At 33.4% G+C, this 25,431-nt stretch overlaps 1 protein-coding gene across 4 annotated transcripts in view; it reads left to right on the forward strand.

The window, feature by feature from the left end:
• Positions 1–25,431, forward strand: part of LOC106873169 (uncharacterized) — a 204,373-nt gene that overhangs the window by 96,778 nt on the left and 82,164 nt on the right. For 2 of the 4 annotated variants that reach the window (XM_089359894.1, XM_089359893.1), the window contains exon 4: positions 3,580–3,624. The exons of the other annotated variants lie outside the window; for them this stretch is intronic. In XM_089359894.1, the coding sequence (XP_089216020.1) occupies positions 3,580–3,624 (45 nt within the window). The remainder of the gene's footprint in view (positions 1–3,579; positions 3,625–25,431) is intronic. 4 annotated transcript variants of the gene reach the window in all.

The following is a 25,431-nucleotide window of genomic DNA, read 5'->3' on the forward strand; positions in this document are numbered from 1 at the left end:
GTCTTTTTTGTTTAAAAAAATGTTCATTCTTTTAGTATGTATTGTTTTAATTGCTATTTGTTTTAATTAGATCAATAACAAATATTCTTTACTTTCAACATGAAATTGTATTGGATTTCTTGTAAATATTTGAAATTTAAAGAATCTTTTATCTTTTTAATTGTTTTGAAAATAGTTATAAACATACTATCCTACTATTTCCCCATATCTCTCTCTCTCTCTCGTTTTTTTTTTTAAAAATTTTTTATTCTTCCAGAAATTTCTTTTGCAAGCTAAAGATTTTAGTTCCATAAGACCACTTACAATTGCTGAAACTAAGAGACTATAAGAGGAGCTAATTTTCTCACACTATTTCTCATAGTTTGTTTTTGCTGTCACTGTTAGTAGTTTCCTTTTTAGTAGAGGGTAGCAATAGTTTCTAAAATGATACATCACATTAAAGTATTAGTAGCTTAAATCATTAAAGGGTGTTGTAAAATTTTGGAATCTAAGGATTTTTTTTTCTTTTATTAGAATTCAACTTAAATTAGTTTCCCTGTTAATTAACTACAAAATAGTTGGTTTATTTATGGGTTTGTTTTGTTTTTTTTTTCCTGTAGTTCTCATTTGCTTTCATTAGTATGTCATTGTTGCTAGCAAGGAATGTGCCAACCTGAAAATATTTTCTTAGTGAATCAAAGATCTCAAAGAGCATTGTTACAGTAAAGCTGACATCCATGATGATTCAAGTAAAAATCAAACTTATTTTGATTATCAAATAGACGAACTTTCCTGTGGACTATTTATTGCAAACCATCGCCAACTTAGATTCCAGATTTTACTTTGTTTATATACTATTACCTTATGTCTTTGTCATTTCTATTGAATTGTTAAATTGTTTAGAATCTAAAATATTTTTGGATGAACAGAATATATCATTGATTCACAATTGGAAGTGTTGTTCTGAATTTTTTAAGCCTTTAAATTCTCTGCAATTGAATTTGTAGAATCTAGTCCAATGACTCTAGGTTCTTAGTTCCAAGCCACCTGAAATTTAACATAGCATTTCATATTAGTTTTCGATATTAGTGCCCAGCTTCTTTTTACATTTTGATTGCAGTTAACATAAGAGCTGTCAACTAGTAAATTTTTCTTTTCTTTTTATAGATTCTGTATTTATTTGTTTATATATACTCCTGTTTTTATTATTGCTTTGTTTCTATCAGATGTTCTTTCCAAACTACTGTTTTTAAGTTGCAAGGTATTGTCAGTATCCTACTGTTGTATGCTGCTTGCTAGTCAGTAGCAGTTATGTCTGATAGCACCCCTTTTTTTTTCTCTTTTTAAAAAGAAATGTCTATTGCAGTGGAAAATAATTTTGTATGCTAGTTGTCCTCAATATTTACTTAAAAAAAAATTTCATTTGATAGTGGGCTGTTTAAAAAATTGAATATTTTGAAAAATTATTGATAAAACTCTTGAGCTGCTGTACCTGCTTAGTTTGATAATATTGATTTATTAACTAATCTGTCCTGAAAAGCTTTCACAGCAGCCTGAAAGCTATGTACGTATGTATGTATGTATAGTAGAGAGAAGGGTTTTGTGGGTGGAAGAGAGAGAGAAAGCAAGAAAGATTGTATCTACTCTTGCCAAAGCAGTTTTATACAGAAATTTTGTGGAAAGAAGTTTGTGTTCATTTTAATCTCTGTTCTTCTGTATCAACTTGGATTTATAGGTCTTCTGTACTGTATATCATCACACTTTCCAATCTTGTATGAGGCCAACATTTAACAATCTAACTCTAAGGTTAGATATCTTCCTATATCCTTCCCTGTTCTTTGTTTACATACAATTAACGTTCCTTCAACCAACTATTTGCCATTCTTTGGCATCAAATGTATTTCAGCTTTGACTCATTCATAGCAGATAACTGATAGCACCATCCTAAGTATATCCTTCCATTTCCTTCCTACAAACAAAGCTCACAACACAAATAACTCCCAAGTGGTCCGGTGAGGTTGTAGAAGCAAAGAACACTACCTATGACATAGAAAGTGAGTGATCCATCTGGAAAGCAAATGATGGCTATATACATTGCTTGACAAGCTCTCTTAACTCCCAAATTACCATCAGACCTTGTTTCTTGCTAAGATCTCTACTGACTCAGGTATTCCTATTATTATCCTTTAACTAAAAGAAATCTATAAGCTGCATTGTTGCAGATAAATACACCACGTTTTTCCTATTTTGATTCCAGTTCAGTGTTGTTTACATACAAAATCCTCTAAACCGACTCTTCTTCTTGATCTTTATCTTCTTCATCACCAACCTATCACCCTCACTTTCAACATTTCAAAGGGATAGAGACCCTTTTAAGCAACCACTTCCTTCACTAAATTGTATCACTTTCTCTTCTCTACAATCATCAGCACAATTTCTATAGAATCAGAACTATTGCAAACTGCACTTACCATGTTACAATCAACTGATATTTTAATCTTAAGAACTTTTATAAAAGCAATGTTAGTGCTCTTGATATCAAACTTTTGTCTATTCTTGATGCAAAAATCTCTAGCTAAGTCATTTGTCTATATGTTCTAGCCATCTCTCATCTCTTGTATTGGCTGATTCATGCCTGACTATCTTATTGCTTTCTTCTCTCTTCTGTATGTTAATGATCTTTACAATCAAGTCTTATTAGAATGACTTACTATTGTCATTTCTAACCACACACACACTGGGACAGATGATATCGCCCCCAACAAGAAAGCCTGCGTGCACTCAACATGGTAGGTTAACATTTAAATCTCCCTCACATCAGACCTTACTGTTCTTATAAAATCGAGACATTAGGAACTATAGTTCTAGATACACAAAACAAGAGATTGGTTAGAGCTAAAATACTTTTGATCAAGGGTCTGCTTGATGAGGGCTGAACTGGGGCTAAACAATTCCCTAACATTCTGCATGCATGCCTCGTTCACATACAGCCTAGACATCTCACTCTAGGTTCAGTGCCTTAAAGAGTAAGGAGAATGAGTTTTAATGTTTATTTTGTTCTCTAGGGGGTTAATTCAGCTTCAGCTAGTCGTTGCGGCTTGATACCCACAGCTATGTTATTGAACTAGCATGATAATAAAGTGATAGTCTATGGCTTACACACACACACACACACATAATGATGAGTAACCTTCATAGCTATTCTTACTGAAGTGGGTCAGCAGGGACTTTTTCCTTTATTACCAATGAAGACTGTTATATATGTCACCCTACACTTCTTATAAGATGCTCATTGTCTAGTGTTTGTTGACTCGGCTTTTTTCAATGTTCTCACACAAGGAAACATTTACTCATTGAAAGATAATAAGTAGACAATACTAACAATAGTTTTGAAAAAGATTTATGCTATGTAAATAAAGTTTATGAAGAAAATATTTTTCTGTATAGAAGTATTTTGTGGTACAAACCCCAACCCTCACTCCACCTTGTCACAGCTATGTACAACCAACCAGTTAGTTTGACCTTGACTAGAAGTTGACTGGGAGTAAAGGAATTTTGTGTTTTTATTTTGTAAATGTGACTGTAGCATTTTATTTCCAGTGTTGAAGAGTGGCTGGGAACTTCAAGGCACAGATTTTGCTTTGAGTATGTCATAATTTTACAGCATGTTAATTGTAAAGTACTGCAAATGTAGATGTTAGGAATGTAACGTGAAATGCTGATATTAGTTTTTCAAGTACTCATTTTTATATTTGTGATAGCCCTTAATATAGACACCAATAAAGCTTGTTTAGCAAACAATATTGCATATAGTGTATTTGTATAAAGAAATGGTAAAGTTTTGTGTGTGTAAGTGCAGGTACAGACATGGTTGTGCAGTGAAAATCTGTTTCCTAGCTACATGGTTTTGGATTCAATCCAACTGCATGTCACTTTGGGCAGGTGTTTTCTATTACAGCCCCAAGCTGACCAAAGCCTTGCGAGTTGATTTGGTAGATGTAACCTGAAAGAAGCCATCCATATATGTGCTAATGTGAGTGTGTATGTGTGAGTTACTGTCTCTTTGCCTTGACGTTGCATGATAGCTGTAAATGAGTGTCACTCTAACGGAAGCAGTCATTCATTTCCAATCTTCTGTGAAAAATATGTCTCACAATGAGGATTATTACATTACTTGGAAACAGGTAAGGGTTGTAGAAAATCTACCTCAACAAATTCTGTATGACTGATGCAAGGATGAAAAAGTAGACATTAAGCAATGGTGGTGATTTATGTGTATATACGTTTGTGTGTGTAATATATATATATATATATATATATATATATATATATATATATATATATATATATACGTGTGTGTGTATATATATGTATATACATATATGTGTGTGTGTGTGTGTGTATGTATATATACACATATATATATATATATATATACACATATATATATATATATATATATATATGTACATATATATATTTGTATACATGTATTTATGTGTGTATATATTTATGTATGCATGTATTTATTTATGTATGTGTGTATTAAAATGTTTATAAATTCCATTCAAAGATTATTGCTATATGTATGTATGCATGTGTGTGTGTGCGTGTGTGTATGGATCAAAACAAATTCAAATTCATTGGTACTCTTTAGTTTCAAGCGTGATGCTAGTCATCGGCCATTTTGAATTTGAATGACAGAAGTTGACAGTTATTACCGTAAGATGGGCTGCGATTGGTGGAAGAAGGCCACACGGTGTCGTGGTTTGATGTCAGTATATAGGTAACACTTAGTTGGAAAATACCACATAGTGAACAGAAAATTAACCATATGGAGGACAGAAAGTGGACCACGTGGCAATTAGGAAATTGGTCAGGTTGTTGCGGGGGAAATAGGAAGGGGTGGCATGTGCAAGTATATAGTTCTATATGTGGGTGTGTAGACACGCTCATATGGTTTTGCATGCATATGTGTATTGATGCAAACTTGCACATCTGTATCTGAGCACGCACATCAGCATGCATACACACACATACATACCTGCACATATACACACACGCATATTCATTCATATGTACTTATATATATACTTGCATGCATGTACATATGCATACCAGTGTGCACGTATGCGTGTGCACATTCACATGCATACATGCGCAAGACGAGTTGGGGATTGGTAAGCATTAGGAATTGGTGAGCATTGGGGGATTGGCGGTCCTGCTCCTGAGATTGGTTGGTAATGGTGACCTTGGTGCAGGTGGTGCAAAGTAGTAGCTAGTGCTAACGTGGTGTATCAAGGTTGTCAGCTGTCAGAGGCCTGAAATTTGCCAGAAGGGCTTACGTCTGGTGACAGCAGTACAATAAATCATATTTCTCGTTGATGCATACTACGGGTTGTTGGATGATATGCAATTTTTCCACAGAAGCAGACCTGGCAGTTGGGGGCGCCTGGTGAATATGGTGGTGCTCTGTCGACAGTAGTCCACTTGATGCTGGGTAGTTCATCTTGGAGATCACTGAGTTTCCAGAGAAAACAAGACTGAGAAGTACAGTTCTCTCTGTCTCTAGATCTGAGCAAGTGCATATGCTGGGAGTAACTTCCCTTGAAGTCATTAGTGGTCATACCCATATTGTGCCTAATAATGCCATCGGATGGTGTAAGGGTGACTCTGTATACTATGGCCCTTGAAACCAAGATCCTTCTAGAGGGTACATGGTGGGGTTTTGGTAGTTGGAGTTAGTGTGGGTGCATTTTTACATCTGTTGATGTGCGAGATGTCTAAGCAGGAGTAGCACTTGTATACACACACATATATATATACACATATACACACACACACACACACACACATGTACATTTATATATATATATACATATATCTATATATATAGATATACACACATATATATAAATACATATACATAGTGTTATGGCGCAGTCAACTGAAGAAAAATTTCGCCTAGCATTATTTTATTTGCTAAAAAAATTTAGAAACTTAGGTCTGACTGGAATAAAATAAGGTAAAAGTTTTTATTTTTCATTCCTTTTAAAGATTGCTCTTAAATGTGGTTTTGGTCATTTTGACTACTTCTAGCGTGTAAGAACTGCCTGTTGAAGGCAGTTTTCTCTTGGGTTTAAATTTCACATTTATATATATATTTATACATATATATATATAAATATGTGTATATATATATATATATATATATATATATATATATATAAATAAATATGTGTGTATATATATATATATATATATATATATATATATGAAGAAAAGCAACAAAAATTCAATAGGCTATAGCTTTTCTTCAAATTTTATTCACCAAATCTTTTGTTTTTGGTTTTTACCCTACCAAATTCTGGTACCTCAAACATTTTAAGTACCACATTTAATCTTTTGATTAAATCTATATTATATATGTATATATATATATATATATATATATATATATATATATACACACACACATATTTATATATATATATATGCATACACATATTTAGGATCTTTTTTAAAACGGGGGCCACATTTTTCATTAACGAAACACTTTGAAACTTGGAACACTGGTAGAATGTGTCATATAAAACATCTTTTTCTCTTAGTCTTCTTTAAAAAAAAAGAAATCCCTAAGTTATTCCATGTTAAAGTTGTCGTATTTCTGTAATTTCAACCAATTACTGATATTCATTCAGCCGATATACATTAAGTGCTGACTACATAAACAAACAATTCTGAAACAATTCTATCGGTGATAGGGTTAGAGTTAGGGTTAGGGTAAAACAGCAAATTTAAAAAGAAAAAAGCAAATAAAACGAAGAAGAAAAAAAGAAAATGAAAAAAGCAAATAAAACGAAGCTATGGCTTAATCAGCCAAAGGAGTAAAGATAAACAACTGAATACTTGTCAGTGATTGGTTGAAATTATCGAAATAAGACAATTTTTTACGTGAAATAAATTCGAATACAAAAATATTTTTCTGTTCTATAACACAAAATAGATAAGTATACGAAGTTTGAAAGTCTTTCGGTACCAAAAACACTACGTAAAACATTAATGAAAAATGTGGCCCCCGTTTTAAAATAGATCCCATATTTATATAGGTGTAGGAGTGGCTGTGTAGTAAGTAGCTTACTTACGAACCACATGGTTCCGGGTTCAGTCCCACTGCGTGGCACCTTGGGCAAGTGTCTTCCCTTATAGCCTCGGGCTGACCAAAACCTTGTGAGTGGATTTGGTAGATGGAAACTGAAAGAAGCCCGTCGTATATATGTATGTATGTATATATATATATATATATATGTGTGTCTGTGTTTGTCCCCCCACCATCGTTTGACAACCGATGCTGGTGTGTTTATATCCCCCGTAACTTAGCAGTTCGGCAAATGAGACCGATAGAATAAGTACTAGGCTTCCAGAGAATAAGTCCTGGGGTTGATTTGCTCGACTAAAGGTGATGCTCCAGCATGGCCACAGTCAAATGACTGAAACAAGTAAAAGAGTAATAAGGATAAAAAGTAAAGGTGTAAATATGCTCATGGCAAATGTGCATGAGCGCATGTCTATACATTCACATGCGCATATGCACACCCACATACATGTGCTTATGTGCATATACCTGTCCACACTCGCTTGAAACACACATGCACACCCCCACATTCGCCAAAATATAATTTCTGCACACGCGTGCACAAAAAGGTTCATAAACACATCAATATATGCACATACTCGCGTGCACGTACACACGTCTATATACACACAAAAAAGCATGGTGTGTGTGTGTGTGTGTGTGTGTGTGTGTATATATATATATATATATATATATATATATATATATATATATATATATATATATATATATGCTAATATTGCAACTTTTGAATCTTGGATTTTAAGAGAAAAATTTCTATTGCACATTATTCTGAGTTTAAAATATTAATCTGCAAATAGATTATGCATATTTTAAATAACTCATTCTTAGTGCTTCATATGAGGCAGCCCATGAAAACTTACATTAGTTTAGACATTTTACTAAGAATGTGAATGTGGATGACTAGGTGGATTGAATAGCAGATAATCAGCCAAGAAATTAAATACTGTCGTGTGCCAGGACATCTTTTTCGAATAGCCCAATTGTAAATGAGTCGTACTACAAGACCAGGTTAATCATCACTCCATGAAACAGCATTACTGTTGATTTAATTATTGATAAATCATTGCTAATACTGCAAAGAACCTTGATATTTGGAAGGAAATCTATATACACCATGTGTACATTATTCATGTCTGAGTTGAAAATCTACAAATACATTATGCATATTTTAACTAGTTCATGGTAAGTACTTCAAACAGTTCCTCTAGACATCAATAACGGAGGCAATTGATATTTTTGTTAGATGAACAGAGGGCAATAAAAGGTCAAGCAGGAGACTGAAACTTCGACAACAACTAATATTGTTGCACAGAAGTGCATGAAAAATTTAATAATGGTAATTTCTGAATCACAAAATCTATAATAGATGTAAGCATGTGTGTGTCTATGAATCTCCTCTGTCATGGAAGTAATTCGTTCCTGAAAACTTGCTGTAGCATGGAATCCCATAACGTGAAATTAATCTTCCCATTGATTTTTATATTATGATGTGATATTGCATTCTGACATTTTAAAATTTTTTGTGAAGAAATAACAATAAGCAATATGACCACTGTAAATGTGTTAAAAAAAAAAAAACATTTGTAAACATACACAGTATAATTCATAATATCATGAAAGAATACATCCTTACCACAAAAGATGTTGACTATTGTGTGCAGGATGGTAGTGATGGTGATAGAATAAGAATTACTAGGAAGATGAGAGACACTCTCTTCTATCTTAGTGGGGTGAAGAACTTATCCAAAATTGTTTCATTGTTTATGTTGCATCATCTCTTTTTACAGCTCAATCTAGGAACTAAGTTCATTATAAACTCCTCTTATAATTTTTATGTTATGTTTGCTATTAGGGTTGTTATAAGCAAAAATTTCTACACTTTCCTATATAAGTTCCAACCCTTTGGCATAAATTTAAAAATTCTCATATAATATGCCTTGAAGTTAGTTACTATAATTAGAACAAAGAAATTATATTCTTGAGAATATACTCTATTTTCAAAATTAAAGTTCACTGGATAGCTTGTTACATTGTTCACATCACCAGCAGCATTTCCTCTCAGAAGCTGCATCAAATAGTTTTTGGAAATGTTAACTTTTGGTGTTGATTTTTCTATTCAAGGAAGTTCTTGCAGACAAAAGCTTCCAGAAAAGTGCAGTTTCGTCAATATTGTATACTTGGCCTGATGTGTAGCCTCCTTTAGAACTAAATCCTTTCTTTCAGTTGCCCAGTAGCAGCTTCTGTATAAGCACTGGCAGACCTGTCATTTTTATGTTGTACAAATGGAAGCACTTCTTAACCTTTCAAACCAGCCTTTACTGACTAGAAATGGTTTTTCTTTAGAAGTTTCACCTTCTGAAAATCATCATACAAGCTTTTGTCCTTTTTTTTAAAAATTTCCATCACGCTACATCAAGTCTGATCTTTGATACATACCTCCAAGAGCTATCCCATACTAAGCATCATGTGTTTGTGTGTGGGTGTTCTTCTTTTTCTCACTTTAATTTAGAGTAAATTTTGACTGGCCACCTACTTGGTAGCAAGGTTGTGAAAGAAAGTATCTTCTTTTAACAAACATCCTTTAAATCTGAAGGTCTCGCAAATTTTTATAGTCCTAGATATTGTCATTATTTGTAGCATGTGAATTAAGCATTTGGATTTCTTCCCAAGATCCCAAGCTCAGCCATACTTGACTCCAGATAAGTTGGTATGTATCCTGTTGTTCCAATACTAATAGGAATGAAGCTGGAAGTGTATCTTGGGTATTGGATTTGCAAACTACTTATCGATGGTCCATAAATATTCTCTTTCTTTTGTGTTTTTCTAACCACATTGGTGTCCATAGGGCAGCTGATTTCCACAACAGAACATATCTTTTCTTTGTGGTCCCACACAGTGATACCTAGCTAGTTGTGTTTTAACTTGGTGGTTGTTTTAATTTTTAAGTTCCACTAATATTCTTTTGACACATTGGTCTCTATATGGTCAACTTCAATTGTAGATGTTTTCTTTATTGTTATCCTGTTCCAGACTATTCTGGCCATCACATCATTCCTCATAGGAAGAAAATGTCTGGAAGACATTCTCTCACAGTTGTGATAATGTAGTTAATGTCTTCAGTCTTGGTTTTGCACAACCTGCATTTGTTGTCTGTCAATGTTTTCTGCCTTTTGTGATGTAGGTACTTAGTGGGGATCTCTTATTCTTGGATTACATGGATGTAGCCTTCAAAGTGGGATGTCATAAACGTTTCTGTGTTCCATGCCAAGTTTTAGACATGGTCAGTTCATTCTATGGTTTGTGTTTTACATGCCAAGTATCCATGTACTATCTTCTCAGTGAACTGGTCCATTTTTTTATTCAGTTGTTCTAATAAATAAATTTTGCCAATGCTCCTTGAGGAGAGATCTGTATCAGCTCTTTTTTCATATCTCCCATCATATCTCTCCTCAAGTTTATTCGCTATCCTAATTATATTGTTGGCTTCATGGTCATAAACTTGGTCTCTTTCCTCAGACGTTGTTTTAGTGTCACAATACATGCTTCATATGACATCAATACAGATTTGAGACCACAGCTGCCATCCTTTGTGGAAAGTATAGCTTGTCTACATCTCCATTGATGTTGAAGTTTCCTCTAATACTAAGCAGCTTGCAAGTTTGAGCATCTATCTCATTGAATTGAATTCTTGTAGTGACCAGTTCAGAAGGCTAAACATAGGTGTGAGGACAGGCACTGCAAAGATTCTGTGGGCAATGTACTCCTTGTAAGCTGAGAGTTCTCGTGACCGTATTCTCAAAACTTGCACAGAAACATCTTTGAGTATATATATATATATATATATACACACACACACACACACACACACTCTCACACACACACACACACACACACACACACACACACACACACACACACACACACACACACTCTTAGGCACATATACCCACAAATAAACTTATATATTCTATATACATGGTGCAATGAGTAAATTGTCACCATCTTATATTTTTAATTTTACACATGCACCATGATGCAATTCACTCAGCCAAAAATTTGGAAACAACATGCTGTATTACTTGGCATTCACGCCAGAAGCTCTAATATGAACATTTCAGAGTGTTTGGGTGTCCAGTCTGAGGACATGTACCAAGAGTGATAAAAATCAAATATGATAAAAATCAAACATGATAAAAATTTAAAAAATCAGCACCATGATGTTTGGGGTGATCACTAGTGATGGCAACATTATCCCTTTATTCATCTTCCCATACAGCCTCACTCTCAACACAGAGGCCTACATCAAGTGCCTGGAAGAGGTAGTGCTGCCCTGGTTCAAGAGGGTGGCTTCTGGGAGACCCTATGTCTGGCAACAGGACTCTGCACCATGGCACACCAGCAGGAAAACCCAGTCATGGCTGCGACAATTTCTGCGACTACATCACCCCTAACATCTGGCCATCTAACTCCTCAGACTGCAACCTCCATAATTATTATGTGTGGGGCACAGTTGAGTGAGAGACCAACAAAACTCCTTGTAACACACACCAAAGATGAACTGAAGGCAAGGATTATGGCAGCATTCACCAACTTAAACAAGGAGACCATCCAGAAGAGTTGCAGGAGATTCCAAAGTCGTCTGGAGGCCGTGGTTGAAGCCAATGGTGATTTTATTGAATAGATTTACTCTTGTGTATTTCAAGATATTTTTATGTAATTTTGGTAAATATATCCGTTAAAATGAGATGTCACTATTATTTTCATTTTTGTGTGATTTAGACAACAGTTTATTCACCACATCCTGCATATATGCATATATTTATTCATTTTTGAGGCTTGCACCCATTACTACCCTGAGTTTTCTGCAAAATAGAAACAAAGCAACTCCATATCAGCAGTGGGATGTATGAGTTTGAATAAATGAGTAAAACTGTATATGTTTTTGTTATCACTACTGAATATGTGTGTGTATGTATACTTTATATACATGGCTGGGTGTGTATGCCTTAAACATCCCATTCGATGGCTGAATATGCCACAGAATGAGATGATGTAATGCTGATTAGGATTAATGCCTATTCTCTGTTTGGTAGAATTGAAGTAAGTACTATTAGTTGCTGTAATCTTACATCAAAGCATAATATCAGTGTTTAAATACTTTCAATGACCTTTTACCAAAAATAGCTTTTAACCTTTGTCTTCACAGAAGACTGAAATGTATCTTGCTATGTATCCATGAAGCACTGTTTTGATATGTATGATTATAAAGGTGTTCATAGCTTATGTTTCTCATGACCACTTTTGACTTCTTCCCTCCTGTTTTAGAATGCTGCCTCTCCCATCAGTTTTCTGGTTTCATTTCAGCCACTCTTAAATCAGTTAGTTACACTGTGTATCTAGTGTTTGTCAAATCTCTGCTCTGTACATACTGTTGAGCTCTTTTCTTGCATTTCTTCAAATTTTCACATCTATGATTTTTTTTCCTAATACTCAGATACCTTAATTAAGTGGAATAAAATATCCCATGTCTGCTTTTAATATCAAGATTTTTTTTTTTACATACACAAGGTTATACATTACATTAACATACTTGTATGCATACACTTGCACATTTGTGTAGTCATGATTACATACTGAAACATTTAATACATGCATAAGTGCATGCACATATGCATAGGCTTCACTTATTCTTACTATCTTTCTAGTGACAAAAACAAAATTGTATCCTCTTATTTCACTAATTATTGAACCATAAGTTCTGGAATCGTTGGTGTGGTTTAAGCTTTTATTGATCAGGGAATACATCAATCTTATATACAGAATATTAAGAAAATCTATAAGCAGGGTACATCATCTATGACTTCACGCCAAAATTGAAAAGATCTATATTGACAGGAGAATAAGATGAAGGGATATAATATCACCCAAACACTTTAATGCTGCACTGGAAAGCATCTTTAAAAAGTTTAACTAAGATGAAAAAGAAATAAATGTAAATGGTGCATTTTTAAGTTATTTATGCTATACTGACAACATGGTCCTCTTCTCAAAATAATGCACGTAAACTGGATCAAATGTTAAATGAACCGAACAGTGAAAGTAATATGTACTTGTACTTGCATTCACCTAAAGTGGGTTGAACCAACTCCAACCAATGACTCACAAATGCTCACCACATCAGGCAGTCAGCTGTAGTTGTCATTCACTGTTGAGGTGTGGAGCTCATGTTTAGAGTTTCAGTGAGAATACTAGTTCACATGTGATCCCCAGTCACATGCATTCACACTTTGGGATAGTGTGATCTGTAGCACCTCATCTTGCTGTCGATTGTCACCCATCACAGAGGATTCAATGATCAAGTCACTGTCAGTTATCGGAGCAGGCATGGCCTGGGTTTGAAGCAGGTTCTAGAGACGTGCTTTTACAAAATGTAAGGGGTATCTCACTCCCAGTGGCCTTCCAGCACACCAGACACCAACTTGAAATTTCTAAGGGCTTGTGCTAATGCTAGATAGTCATTGAGCCTACACAAGGTTCATCTGTCCTTTTGACAGGTTTTATTTTTAGTCCTGCTGGGTTTCTAGCAACCTCCTCACCAGGCAAGCAAGCCTAGTAGGGGTGCCGGTTTAATCACCAATGACCCGAATATGCTACAGGTTGTACTGAATTCCATGTTACCTGTAGCACTCATGAGATACTTCGATCCTGCTAGTAGTCATATGCTTATCTCAAAGCTTAAGCCATACAAGTGTAAGTTCATGCCATAAATGAATGTTGAAACCATGAATGGCTCATGAACCAGACCTAATCCTTGGGATCGTATTCCTCACTGTGAAGAGAAAGTAATATAGCAGGACTAAAACTAAAAGTGAAGAAAATACAAAACCTGTTCAACAACCATGCAAAATGTGAAGTCATGAAAGTTAATTATGAGGCCAAAGCTGACTAAATTCGTTTGGACAGCTGATAAAAGTGAAATACAACCCCTTTGAAGATAGTAAAAACTTGAATTCAAATTCTATTGTCTTTTTGGTAAATTAATGTTATAAAAATTAAGAGGTCTCATGTATGACAGCAGCGACTTCTGGAGCAGTGACATAGGCATTTAGGAAAAATATGGAATAGAAGCATAAAACAACATAATGCAGTATGGAAAAATGCTTGTTAGAAATTACAAAACAGAAAAATTTGTCAGTAGATTACAGATTAAATTAAAAATACATCATTAACCATATTAAGAGGAGGAAGTGGAGACAAGCAGAGCATGGGCCCATACAAATGACAAGAAATGGATAGTTCTGTGTATAGAATAAAAACTGAGAGAGACAGTCAAATATTTTGAGAAGATAGAAAGACAATGTTGAAATTACATTATGGGTGTTACATGAATGAGAGATTCAAGAGAGTTACAGTTGGTACTAGCTTGGGATGGTCTTCACTTTGAACTGGGGTGAGAATTGCAATTCTATATATGGTAATTATATGGCAATTCTATTTTATACAGTGATGTAATTTAAAACCATTTTAAACATCTCATTTTACCAAGCTACTGGAAGTAAATATCAGATCATCTTAGATTGCTGGCTAAGATAGACCAGTATTGTATCTAGTAATGAAATTTATCCCATCTTTAATAGTGACAATGGTCTTTAAAAGTGCTATTGGACTTGAAAGATATTTGTATACTGTTCCAAAATTAAAGACATAAAATTAGTGACCCCATGATGGTAGTGTTTGTTAGAGGGTAAATTAAAACTTTTTCAGCTGTGTAGGAAAAAAATGCAAAAATCTCTCTGGTTTGTGATTTGTGTGCCTCAGGTTTACTATAATGTACCAGCTTATTGTTACTTGATCTTTCAATAATTAACTGTTCAGATTTCAATTTCTGTCATTCAACTAAGCTTTTCATTCTTTTTTTTCTTTTATTGTTAAATCTATGCCAATAATTTACAGCCATTGACTATATTGGCTATAATCCTTCATTTTTAAAGTTATACTTGTACCTAGTCAGATGAAATCATGTGTACTGTGTGTGTGTGTGTGTGTGTGTGTGTGTGTGTGTGTGTGTGTGTGTGAATGAGAAAAACAATGAGGAAATTGTTTTGAATAATCATCCACATTTTTGATTGAAAGACTTTTCAAAATTTCATAATTCTTAAGATAAAACTGAAATATAGTCATGATTTTGAATGATTAGAAATAAAAAAAAAAATTTTTAATCCTTTCCTGTAACCATCTAGGAGTGGAATTAAACAAGATTACATTTTTATAACAATTTAAAATGAAGCACATCAGAAGTAGGTTTGGAATAGTATGTACATTTTTTTTTCCTTTTTCTTATCTTTTTTTCTTGCATCTCTTCCATTTTAATATAGTTTGGAGATATATATACATATATAAATATATATATATATATATATATATATATTTTTTTTTTCTTTAACAAGAAAAGTACTGACTATAACTTTGAAGTTTCAACCAGCTAACCCATCAACATGACTACATATATGTACAAATTTGTATAAAGTATTTTCTGTTTTTTAGCACTCTTGATTTTCCCAATTCTTTGAATCATGAAATGGAATTCACCTCCATTTTAGCTTCTTTTTTTTTAGCTTTTTTTCTTTTATCATACAAGTTTATTTCTGTGGCTTCTAAATACAGTCTCGTCAATCTACCCTAGTATATTATTGGTTGATTTATCTTAAGCAGGATGAATGACAGGATTTGATTTTGAACTAGTCAATTTTTCCTTATCTTCATAAATCTAAGTATGACCAAGTAATTAAGAAGTTTGCTTTGAAATTATGAAATCCCAAATTCAATCCCACTGGATTGTACCATTGGCTAGTGTTTTTTACCATGACCTTGGGTAGAGCTAGTACATGGAAGTCTAGGTGAAACCCCTCTACCAGATAGATTGTGCTTAATATTTAAATGCTCAGCCTTGTCACATATTGTATCATCCTGATTCAATCTAAGAATTATGTTATGAGTACATGTGAATACTCAACCACTGACATGTTAATTTGATGAATAGTTGAAGATGATCAAATAGTTGAATGTTCTTCATCAAAACCAGTAGGATGGGATTTCAAAGTTCCAGCAGAGGTATTGAAATCACAGATTAACCCTATTGGGAAACCCCGACCAATTGATCAACCCAAATGATAGAAGCTGAAAGGACTTTGCAGCCAATCCATAGGCCTGATGGAACAACTGTTGTGAATGGTTGGTTTTGAAGTGTAATAGCCAATCAAAGATCATCTTTCAATAGATGTATCTCTGTAGGAAAAAAATGTTTGATCTTTTTGGCTACACACACCAAAACATTGTCTCTCAAAAGGGTTAACAGCCTATCTGAATGTGCATGACAAACCCCTTAACTATACAGTCCAAAGTAGCTGATTTACAGACAAGGTTGTATTATATTCAAGAAAATAAATAAGTGTACAGAGAGCAGAGGAAGTCAAGTTCCCATAGGACACACTGAACAAGAACAATGACAGTAAAGTAAACAGAAATTGCTGAAAAAATACAATTATCTACTGTCTATTTATATCTCTTTTATTTACTCTTTGTATCTCTCTCTCTCTCTCTCTCTCTCTCTCTCTCTCTATATATATATATATATATATATATATATATATATATATATATATATATATATGCATGTGAGTGTGTATATGTATATAAAATTTTGTCCATGTTATTTTATTGTTCAGCTCTGGTCAGAATCCCTTGGAGGTTTTTGAACCCCCTGACCAACTCTCTGAACATTCTTTAACAGTCTTTGGTAGTAGGAATTTATGGTGTTAGTTCCTGTTGCTTTCAAGTTTTAGTGAGTGTATTGTTTGTTTTTGTACTCAGAATGATGGCTATGCTTCCTTAGTATTTGTGGGCTAAGTGTGGACTATTTTCTCCATGCTTTTTAAATGTATCTTTTGGGTATATATCACTGGCCATGTCTATTTTTAATGCCAGCCATATTGCATTTTAAATAATTTCACTTTTTATCAGTGAAAACATTCTAATTATCTTTGACTCTTCATGTTTTGTTATTCATGGAATATGGAACTCGTCATGAGTATTAAAGAAAAATAGGGTACAATGATTCATATGTTTACTATGAATTTGCTTCCATGATCTATAGACAAGAAAGGATGCAATGTGCTATTTGTTACCTACATTTGGTAAATGATTCTCTGAAATCAATAACGTTAAAGCAACAACGACTGAATGTTTCTCCTCAACACGAGCAAGGATGAAAGTTTTTTTTCTTTAAAGGCATCAGGGGAATGCTCTCAAAAAGATGAAGCTGAATTCAACAGGAGTATTACAAGAAAGGAACCAAAAGATCACTGAAGCTTTGTCTGTTGTAGCAAAACAGAAAAAAAAAACCCCACTATAATTGAGGGAAGTTTGATCAAACTTAAAATGGTAGAAATTGTATTGGGAAATGGATTGGAGAAAAAAGAAACTTGGAGTTATTTCACTATCGAACAGTACTTTTAAAAGAAGGATCAGCAAATAGCCATTGACATCAAAGGTCAAGTTGTGCAGATCAATTCAGCAACATTTGGCTTATTTTCAATTCAAATTGATGAATTGACTGATGTGGCATTATGTTTGCAGCTACTGGTGCTTGCAAGATATGTTCACCCTGGTTCATTCAAAGCGGAATATCTTTGTTGTTCTCTTGAAACTAAAACCAAGGCCTCAGAAAATCTTTTGTAGGATAATGTCTGTGGGTGCTGTACAGATTGAGCACTAGCTATGTCGGGGACAAAATCTGGATTTCGAGTTTGTGTGAAAAAGCAAGTGCCAAAAGTGAAAGGGATTCATTGTATGACCCATCATCAGAAACCGGTCTCAAAAAATGATGCCAACTCCACTAGAGAAGGTTTTGGATCAAAGTGTCAATCTTTCAAAGGAGGAGCCCTCTATTCAAGTTTTACAAGCAGTTATGTATTGACATGGATGCAAGTCATCAATCTCTTCTTTATCATACAAATGTTTGACAGATTTCAAAAGAATATATATAACTGAGCAAGTTGCTGAGCTCAGATATGAGTACAAATTAGTTTATGAATGTCAATGAAAGGTGGAAGATTTTTTTAAAAGGTTGGATGAAAAATGCAGTATGCACATTGTATGTTTGGTTGACATTTTTGAGCAGTTGAATAAACTAAACCTTCAAATACAAGGAAGTAATTAATATAAGCATCATAAAAATTCATCGATTCTTTGAAAGCCTTCATGTGCAACCTGGATAATTGGAAGAGAAAGGCCAATATTAAAAATATTGCAATGTTTGAGAAACTGTTATCAATTCTTGCTGCTGGTAACAACCAAGAGCTTTCATAATTTGCAAAAAAATTAAATTATGCAGTACTTGACAGCACTGAAAATGGAATTAACCAATAATTTTCAGAACTATGTAATAATGAGTTGGATTTAGTGCAAAATCTATTCAAATTATTAATGGTAAAAGTTCCTGATGACTGTCAAGATGAATTCCTGGAGTTAAAGAGTGATTCGCAAGCAAGAGATGTATTTGATCAGAATTCAGTCACAAAATTTTGGCCTTTCATGTGCAATTCTTACCTAGAAGTAGCAGAAACAGCTATCCATTCGTTGCTTCCATCTGTGTCAAGCTATCTTTACAAATCAGGATTTTCAACTTTGTTGCAAATGAAAATGAAGTAGATTTAAGGTTGAAAGTTACTTGCATTGTACCTTCCACGTCTCACAGAATTGGCAAACTGAAGCATGCTTCAATTAACTTTAGTCTGTCAAGTTTGACTATAGAAATGACAGTATTTGTTTGACAAGACACTCCTTGGTAACTATCACATGAAACCCAGACAAAGAAACAGGAGCACTTTCATACACACATATAAACATTAGCCTGTAACTCTTTAAGTTTGATCCTTCTACACTCTACTTTACCCAGTCATTTGTTCTATCAATTTAATGTAAACCCTCTTTATACTCTTTTGGTGGGAAGTGGGGTGTTGAAGAATGGTAAGTTCGGATTTTGTATCTTAACTGCAAGTAGAAGCAGCAATGTAAAACATGCTTACTAAATTTTGATTAAATCTGCTGTAATGTATGAAGTGGCTAAAACCTAAACGGTTGATTGTGAGCAAAATAGTGGATGTGGGGGATGATTTTGAAAGAAAAACTGTGTATACTCAGTAATTTCTTGAAACTAGCTATTTATTTATCTAAAAAAAACTGCAATATCTCCTCTTTTCTAATTTTTGCTTACTTTTAAACAGCTTCAGAAAAATCAAACCTGCTTTCTAAAATTTATTCCTTATCTTTGATAAATATTCTCTCATTGAAAAATCATGTCCACTACCAACACTATATCTCTTCTCTGTATCTTCATTGTTTGTGTATATTGTGTAAAATTCTTGTTCTTGATTTAGATTTAATATGTACACTGAGTTTTATTTTCATTTAGATGATTTCTGGTAATCTGTTGAAGGAATTTTTTTTTGTGCCCTATCCATATATTTAGATATCAGGCAAGTTATCCTAAATCATTTATTCTGGGTGATTTTTATAAAAATTTAAGCAACTCTTGTTTATAGTGAAGTTATATATTTATAAATTATTTATCCATACATCTGTTGTTTTTGTACAGATAATTCAGATCTGCATTTTATTCTGTCAACTTCAAATAACACATAGGCTGCCTTTTCTTGAGTGGCAATAATAGTACCAATGTTGGTTGAATTAACTATATCTTATAAGAAAGGTTTGGGTCTCTTTTAAAAGAAACTATTATTGCACTACTGTTTTATGACTGTTTTAGTTTTACTTTTTTTTATTTTGTTCATGTTACAATATTGACTTTAGAGAAGTGGGAATAGAAATGTGATCTTTATGCCTTTCCCAAGGATATTAACAATGTGAATGGGATGAAATTTTCATAAGATATTTAATGCCTTTACTATATAAAAGCTTCAGAGTGAAGCCCTCATAATTTAGCATCCACTTTTCTATTGCTTGCATGGGTCAAGTGGAGTTCTTTAAAGCAGACTTTCTGTGGCTAGATTCCCTTTTTACATGCCCTTAAAACAAAGAGAACCAAATGAAATGTATAATCTTTGAGTTGATTCCCTTGTGGCACCAGTTAGTTTTCTACTGAGGATATTACATTAAAATTTTGTTTTGATACAGATTAAGGAAGGACTTCTCAACATTACAGCTATGAAAGAAGCAGAATTATAGTAGCAAAAAATCTTACCTGAACTAAGGAATAAGTAATGTGGAAAACTAATATGCTTATAACTATCAAGTGTTAGAGCTGAAAAAAAGTTGTGTAGCAAGATTTTAGAAATATTTGCTTTCTAAGTATATAAATGTTAGCTCAAATTGCTTCTCAGCTCCCAGTTGGGATTGTTGCAGAGTGCCTGTTATGTTATACTACTTTAGATAAACTGCAACTATCATGATGTTTTCTTCCATAGGCAAAATATTTTTAAAGGCATGACTTCACTAAATACTGTAATCATTTTTCAGAACCCATTTACTTGTTGGTTACCAGTTCATACAACCTTTTTTCTCCAGCGCATTCCACATACAAATGTATGTGTGTATGCATGTATCATATGTTTTAGTTGTACATTATCTGATTGTTGAAAATCTTAACTAGTATTAGGCTTACTTTATCTATCTTTTCATTATTGTAATAGGATATAATTTTATCGCATTATTTCCACGTTATTTTATCGTTTAGAGAAATGCTATTGTATAAATAAAAATTGATCAGATTTTCATGCACTTAGAATTGATTGAGGTAATTATATTTCTTTTTTTCCAACATGATCTCATTTATTCTCAATTTTTAAAAATGTTTATTGGATGCTCACTTATTTTCAAATTGAAGAACATAACTCCAACAGCAAGATCAGTAATCTAATTTATATTTGAAAAATGGAATTAGGTAAACATCTAAACATCATATGAACTAAATCTTCCCATTCTTTAATAATCTGCAAAATTTAACATTTCCATGTATTGATGGTATTAAACATTTTACATTAAATTTGTTTCCTTCTATATACCTGTACACCATTCAAGAGCTGCAGTTATGTCATGCTATGCTTTCAACAATGATTTGTATTTTGTCATGAGCACTTTGCTATGTCTAACTAAAATTTAACCCTTACAAGCTCTAACCAGTTAACTAAATAGTGGAGAATACAGATCTCTAAGTTGAGTGTATTTGTTGAATGTTCTATAGTAGCAGTATTTTCTTCAGATTCTCTCATAGCCCCCATCACTTTCAAATTTAAGTATTTTTCCTTTTGAGTTTTCAGTTTCTCATCTGCATTTATAAAGAATGATTTTGGTTATGAAGTAATTATGTTAATTTAAAAGAACAGTATAAATAAATAATCTCAAATTTTATATTATTTTTAGACTTTGTAAAACAATTTCTGATATCTAATTTTGCTAGTACAATTCAGAGATTAACGTTTGTGAAAGAAAATCAGCCAACTGACAAAAAAATTTTAAATGATAATATAAAGACAACAAATAATGTATCTACAAATTATAAGTTGATATTTTGTATAGATTTCTTGTCAGGATTGCTGTTTATCTATTGAAAGAAAAGCTGAGCTAATTGTTATTATGGCTCCAGTCTTTCATAGACCATTCACTGTTAAGTTACCATATCAACTAACATTTTCTGTTTCTGGCTGCAATGTAAATTGTTTTCTCTAAGTTCAGTAGATCCGTTGCTAGCTCAGATCCCAATGTCTAGAAAAGAAAATCAATACCGTCTGATTTCCGTTTCCAATCTTCCTTCAGAAAATCATTTGTGATTGGTCCTTCTTCGATCACCATTAGCTATTCGATGTTCCCATTACATCATGGTTTCAAGCCTCTTTTTACAACATAGTCTTTCTGTAACACTGTACTCCCCTCTGTTCATCTATTCAATGATATCTGCATGTGAAAATTCTTTGATTTGACTTGTAATACATTCTATTGGGATTTCTTAGAAACGATTGATTTCGTGTTTCATAGACTGGCCTTTCTTGAGGAAGTAATAAATACTATTGATTAATCGTTTTGGTTTGTGTTTAAAAGTTTATTGTTATTGGGGTAGGAGAGGCAGTGGGAGTTGCCAAAAATGGTGAAATGCCAGACTATATGCTCGACTGCATTTATTTAGCTTAATCATTTTAAGCTATAAGTTCAGTTCTTGTCATTGCCAACTTTACCTTTCCTTTTTATGAAGTAAAAAAAAAATCAAATACCAGTTATATATTGAAGTAAATTCGTTCAACTATTGTTCCTTAGAAAAATTAACCTTGTTCCTCATTGAAGGAAATCATTACAAATAAAGAAGTAGCATTGGTGAAGCTAGTGTGCCTGCCTGTAATAAGTTTTATGGTACATCCCTAGCCAAATTCAAATTTGTTTTAAATATTGTATTGTCTTTAATGCATCAGCAAATAAAAAAACAACTGAAGTACATTGTGTAATTTGCCTTACCTTTGTATTGAAGTGCAAGGAGTTAAAGAATATTAGGTCTAATTTTTATGCCTTAAAATGTTGGCGTTTCACTGATAGAATTATTATATGCATGCACATACAATTTAACAGGTATTTTTCAAAAATGTGTTTTTATATTTTTTAATACTATGAATTTATCCAGTCTGTGTATAATTATATACAGATTATTGGGTTGGATAAAATGGCAAACACAAGTAATATAGTTTTACATAGCCTTAAAATGATTAGACACAGAGTTTCGGGTTAAATTTGACAGTTTGCATAAAAGGAAGAGAAAGCACAATATCTTATCCAAAAATAACGAGTATTTTAGAAACTCAAAAATATCAACTAAATTATGGCTGGGAGATAACAGTTTATTCAAAGTAGCTACCCCAGCTTCCACCATGGCCTGAAGATAGCTCCAGAACCTTGTGCATTCGTTCCTCACTGTGTCCATGGGCAGTTCTTTGAATTCCTCTTTGATCTTGGCAACTAGCTTAGCCTTGGTATTTCAGGCAGAGTGGTTGGTGCTTTTCTCAACCATCTTCCACACATAGTAATCCATGAGATTATAATCAGGGGAATTAGGAGGCCAGCAATTTGGGCTGGTGAAGTCATAAAAATTCTCTGACAACCATTGCTGATTCTTTCCAGAGGTACGGCAAGGGGCTAAATCTGCTGCCACACATATGGCCTTCCTGCAGCAACCTTCTCCAGCCAGTTGTTGTGTATCCAGTAGCTTCACAAAGCCATCTAAATTGAGCCTAAAGGCCCTGTTGGGTGAATTCAGGTGTGCAGATGCAGTCTCCATTATGGCTCTCTATGTCACATCTTACAACCTTTACAGTTTTCACAGAGCACTGAGCAGCAGTCATGATGCCAGCATTTTGATACCCAGTGCAAATCATCATGATACAAGTAACTCTTTTCCAATATTCAGATGGCTTCCTGTCCTTCATGTCAGCTAACTTTTTCTCAATTATAACGTTTATACTCTCCAACATTGTTGTTTGTTCACCAATACATCAAGCAGTTCTTGAAAAAAAAAGACATAATAATCATCAAATTTAACTTAAACACCTTGTAGTTGGAATGCCTTTAATCATATTACTCAGTTAGGGCTGACCTGGGTCTAAACAAAAACTAAAGTCACTATGAGTCACTATGAGTCCCTATGAAGTGAAACATATTGGTTATATAGTTAAAATTATGTTCCTTGCAATGGCTGTTGTGTAGTTTAAATACAAAACTCTATGAACAGTCTAACCACTCAGCTACCAATCTTAATCAATTATTTCTTAGTGAATATCATTGCAGATCTCCCATGTTACTCATTTACTAAAGTGATGCATCTAAGTTCCCTCTAATCTGATAGGGATATATTTATAAACTTTCAGAGGAAAACCTGAGAAAATACAGTAATATTACCCACATTCTCAAGGGTGACAGTGATGAATATAGAAATTTAGACAATATTGATATACTGCAAGTTCTATAAGAAGTTGAAATGTGACTGGTTTCTTTTACTGCATCTTACTCTTCTCTTTAAAATTAGATTAGCAGTGGGAGGAGTCTTGTTTCTATTGAGTCTGGAAATAATTTGACAGCTAAATTTATAAATAAATAAAAAAAAATAAAACTGATTTGATATAGCATTAAATTTAGTTTTCATAATTTGTCTGACAATTTAGCTTTGAGAAAAGGTTTAGACAAATGCAGTTTGTGAAAATTCAACATTGAATTGAGGACTTATTTAAATTTTTTATTGATATTTAATCTTGAGTCTATATATCCTTTGTGTGTTTTTCAAGTTTGATTAGCAGTTTAAATACGAGGTGTTTGCAATAAGTAATATCACATGATAGTTGGAAGGCTGTTGACCAGAACCACTGAAGATTCTCTTGAATAAGAAAAGTCATGAGAAAGGGAGATTAATGTGGTGAAGTCAACTGGAGATAAAAAATATAAAGTTGTGTCATGTAATTCTAGGAATGTATGTATGTATGTATGCAAAATATAGATACTTAAACAAGTCACTTTATTGCATATGTAAATGATTGATCAAATTTATTTGTGAGTGAAATGAAATGGGTGTCACTCTGGAACTTAAAATATGATTATGGATTCAATTCAGAGAAGTTCTAACATTCTGTGGTATATTTCAATATTAATTCATATTGCTCATAATTTTATATAACTCTTTTTTTTCTTTTTTATGCTGGTAGTAGACATCATTAAATTTATTCTTGAAGTAGTTTAGTGCTCCAATCCAGGCATATTAATGTCATTAATCCAGTAAAGAATCCAGTTGCAGAAATCTATTCATTTTCAAACAAAACCATTCAGAAAGGCCACTTATTGACAGTAACCAATTACTGCCAGGAAGCTGGTGGCTGTTGATTACATAGTGATACTTGTGCTAAATTGTTTTTTATTTGTTTTATTCATACTAGGCTGCAAGAATTCCATATCAGTTGGTGGGGGAGCAACTTAATAACTGATATTAGTAATGATATGACTTTATTAAGAATGAAGCTCAGGATTGTGGAGATACTGGAAGTTGGTAGTTCATTCATGTTCAAGGATACCACTTTATTGACAGTTGCATCAAGGATTTTGACATCAAGCAATCAGCTCCATTTAATGGGATTACACTACCTGCTCCACTGAAGAGAGTTCATTCAAGAAAATGGTTATTAAAATAACCATCAAGTCAGCCACTCACTATTGACCCCAAATTGTCAATTAATTCTTCATAAATGCAGGTT

Source organism: Octopus bimaculoides, chromosome 11, assembly GCF_046866305.1.
Source record: "Octopus bimaculoides isolate indiv1 chromosome 11, ASM4686630v1, whole genome shotgun sequence".
Classification (NCBI taxonomy): Eukaryota; Metazoa; Mollusca; class Cephalopoda; order Octopoda; family Octopodidae; genus Octopus; species Octopus bimaculoides.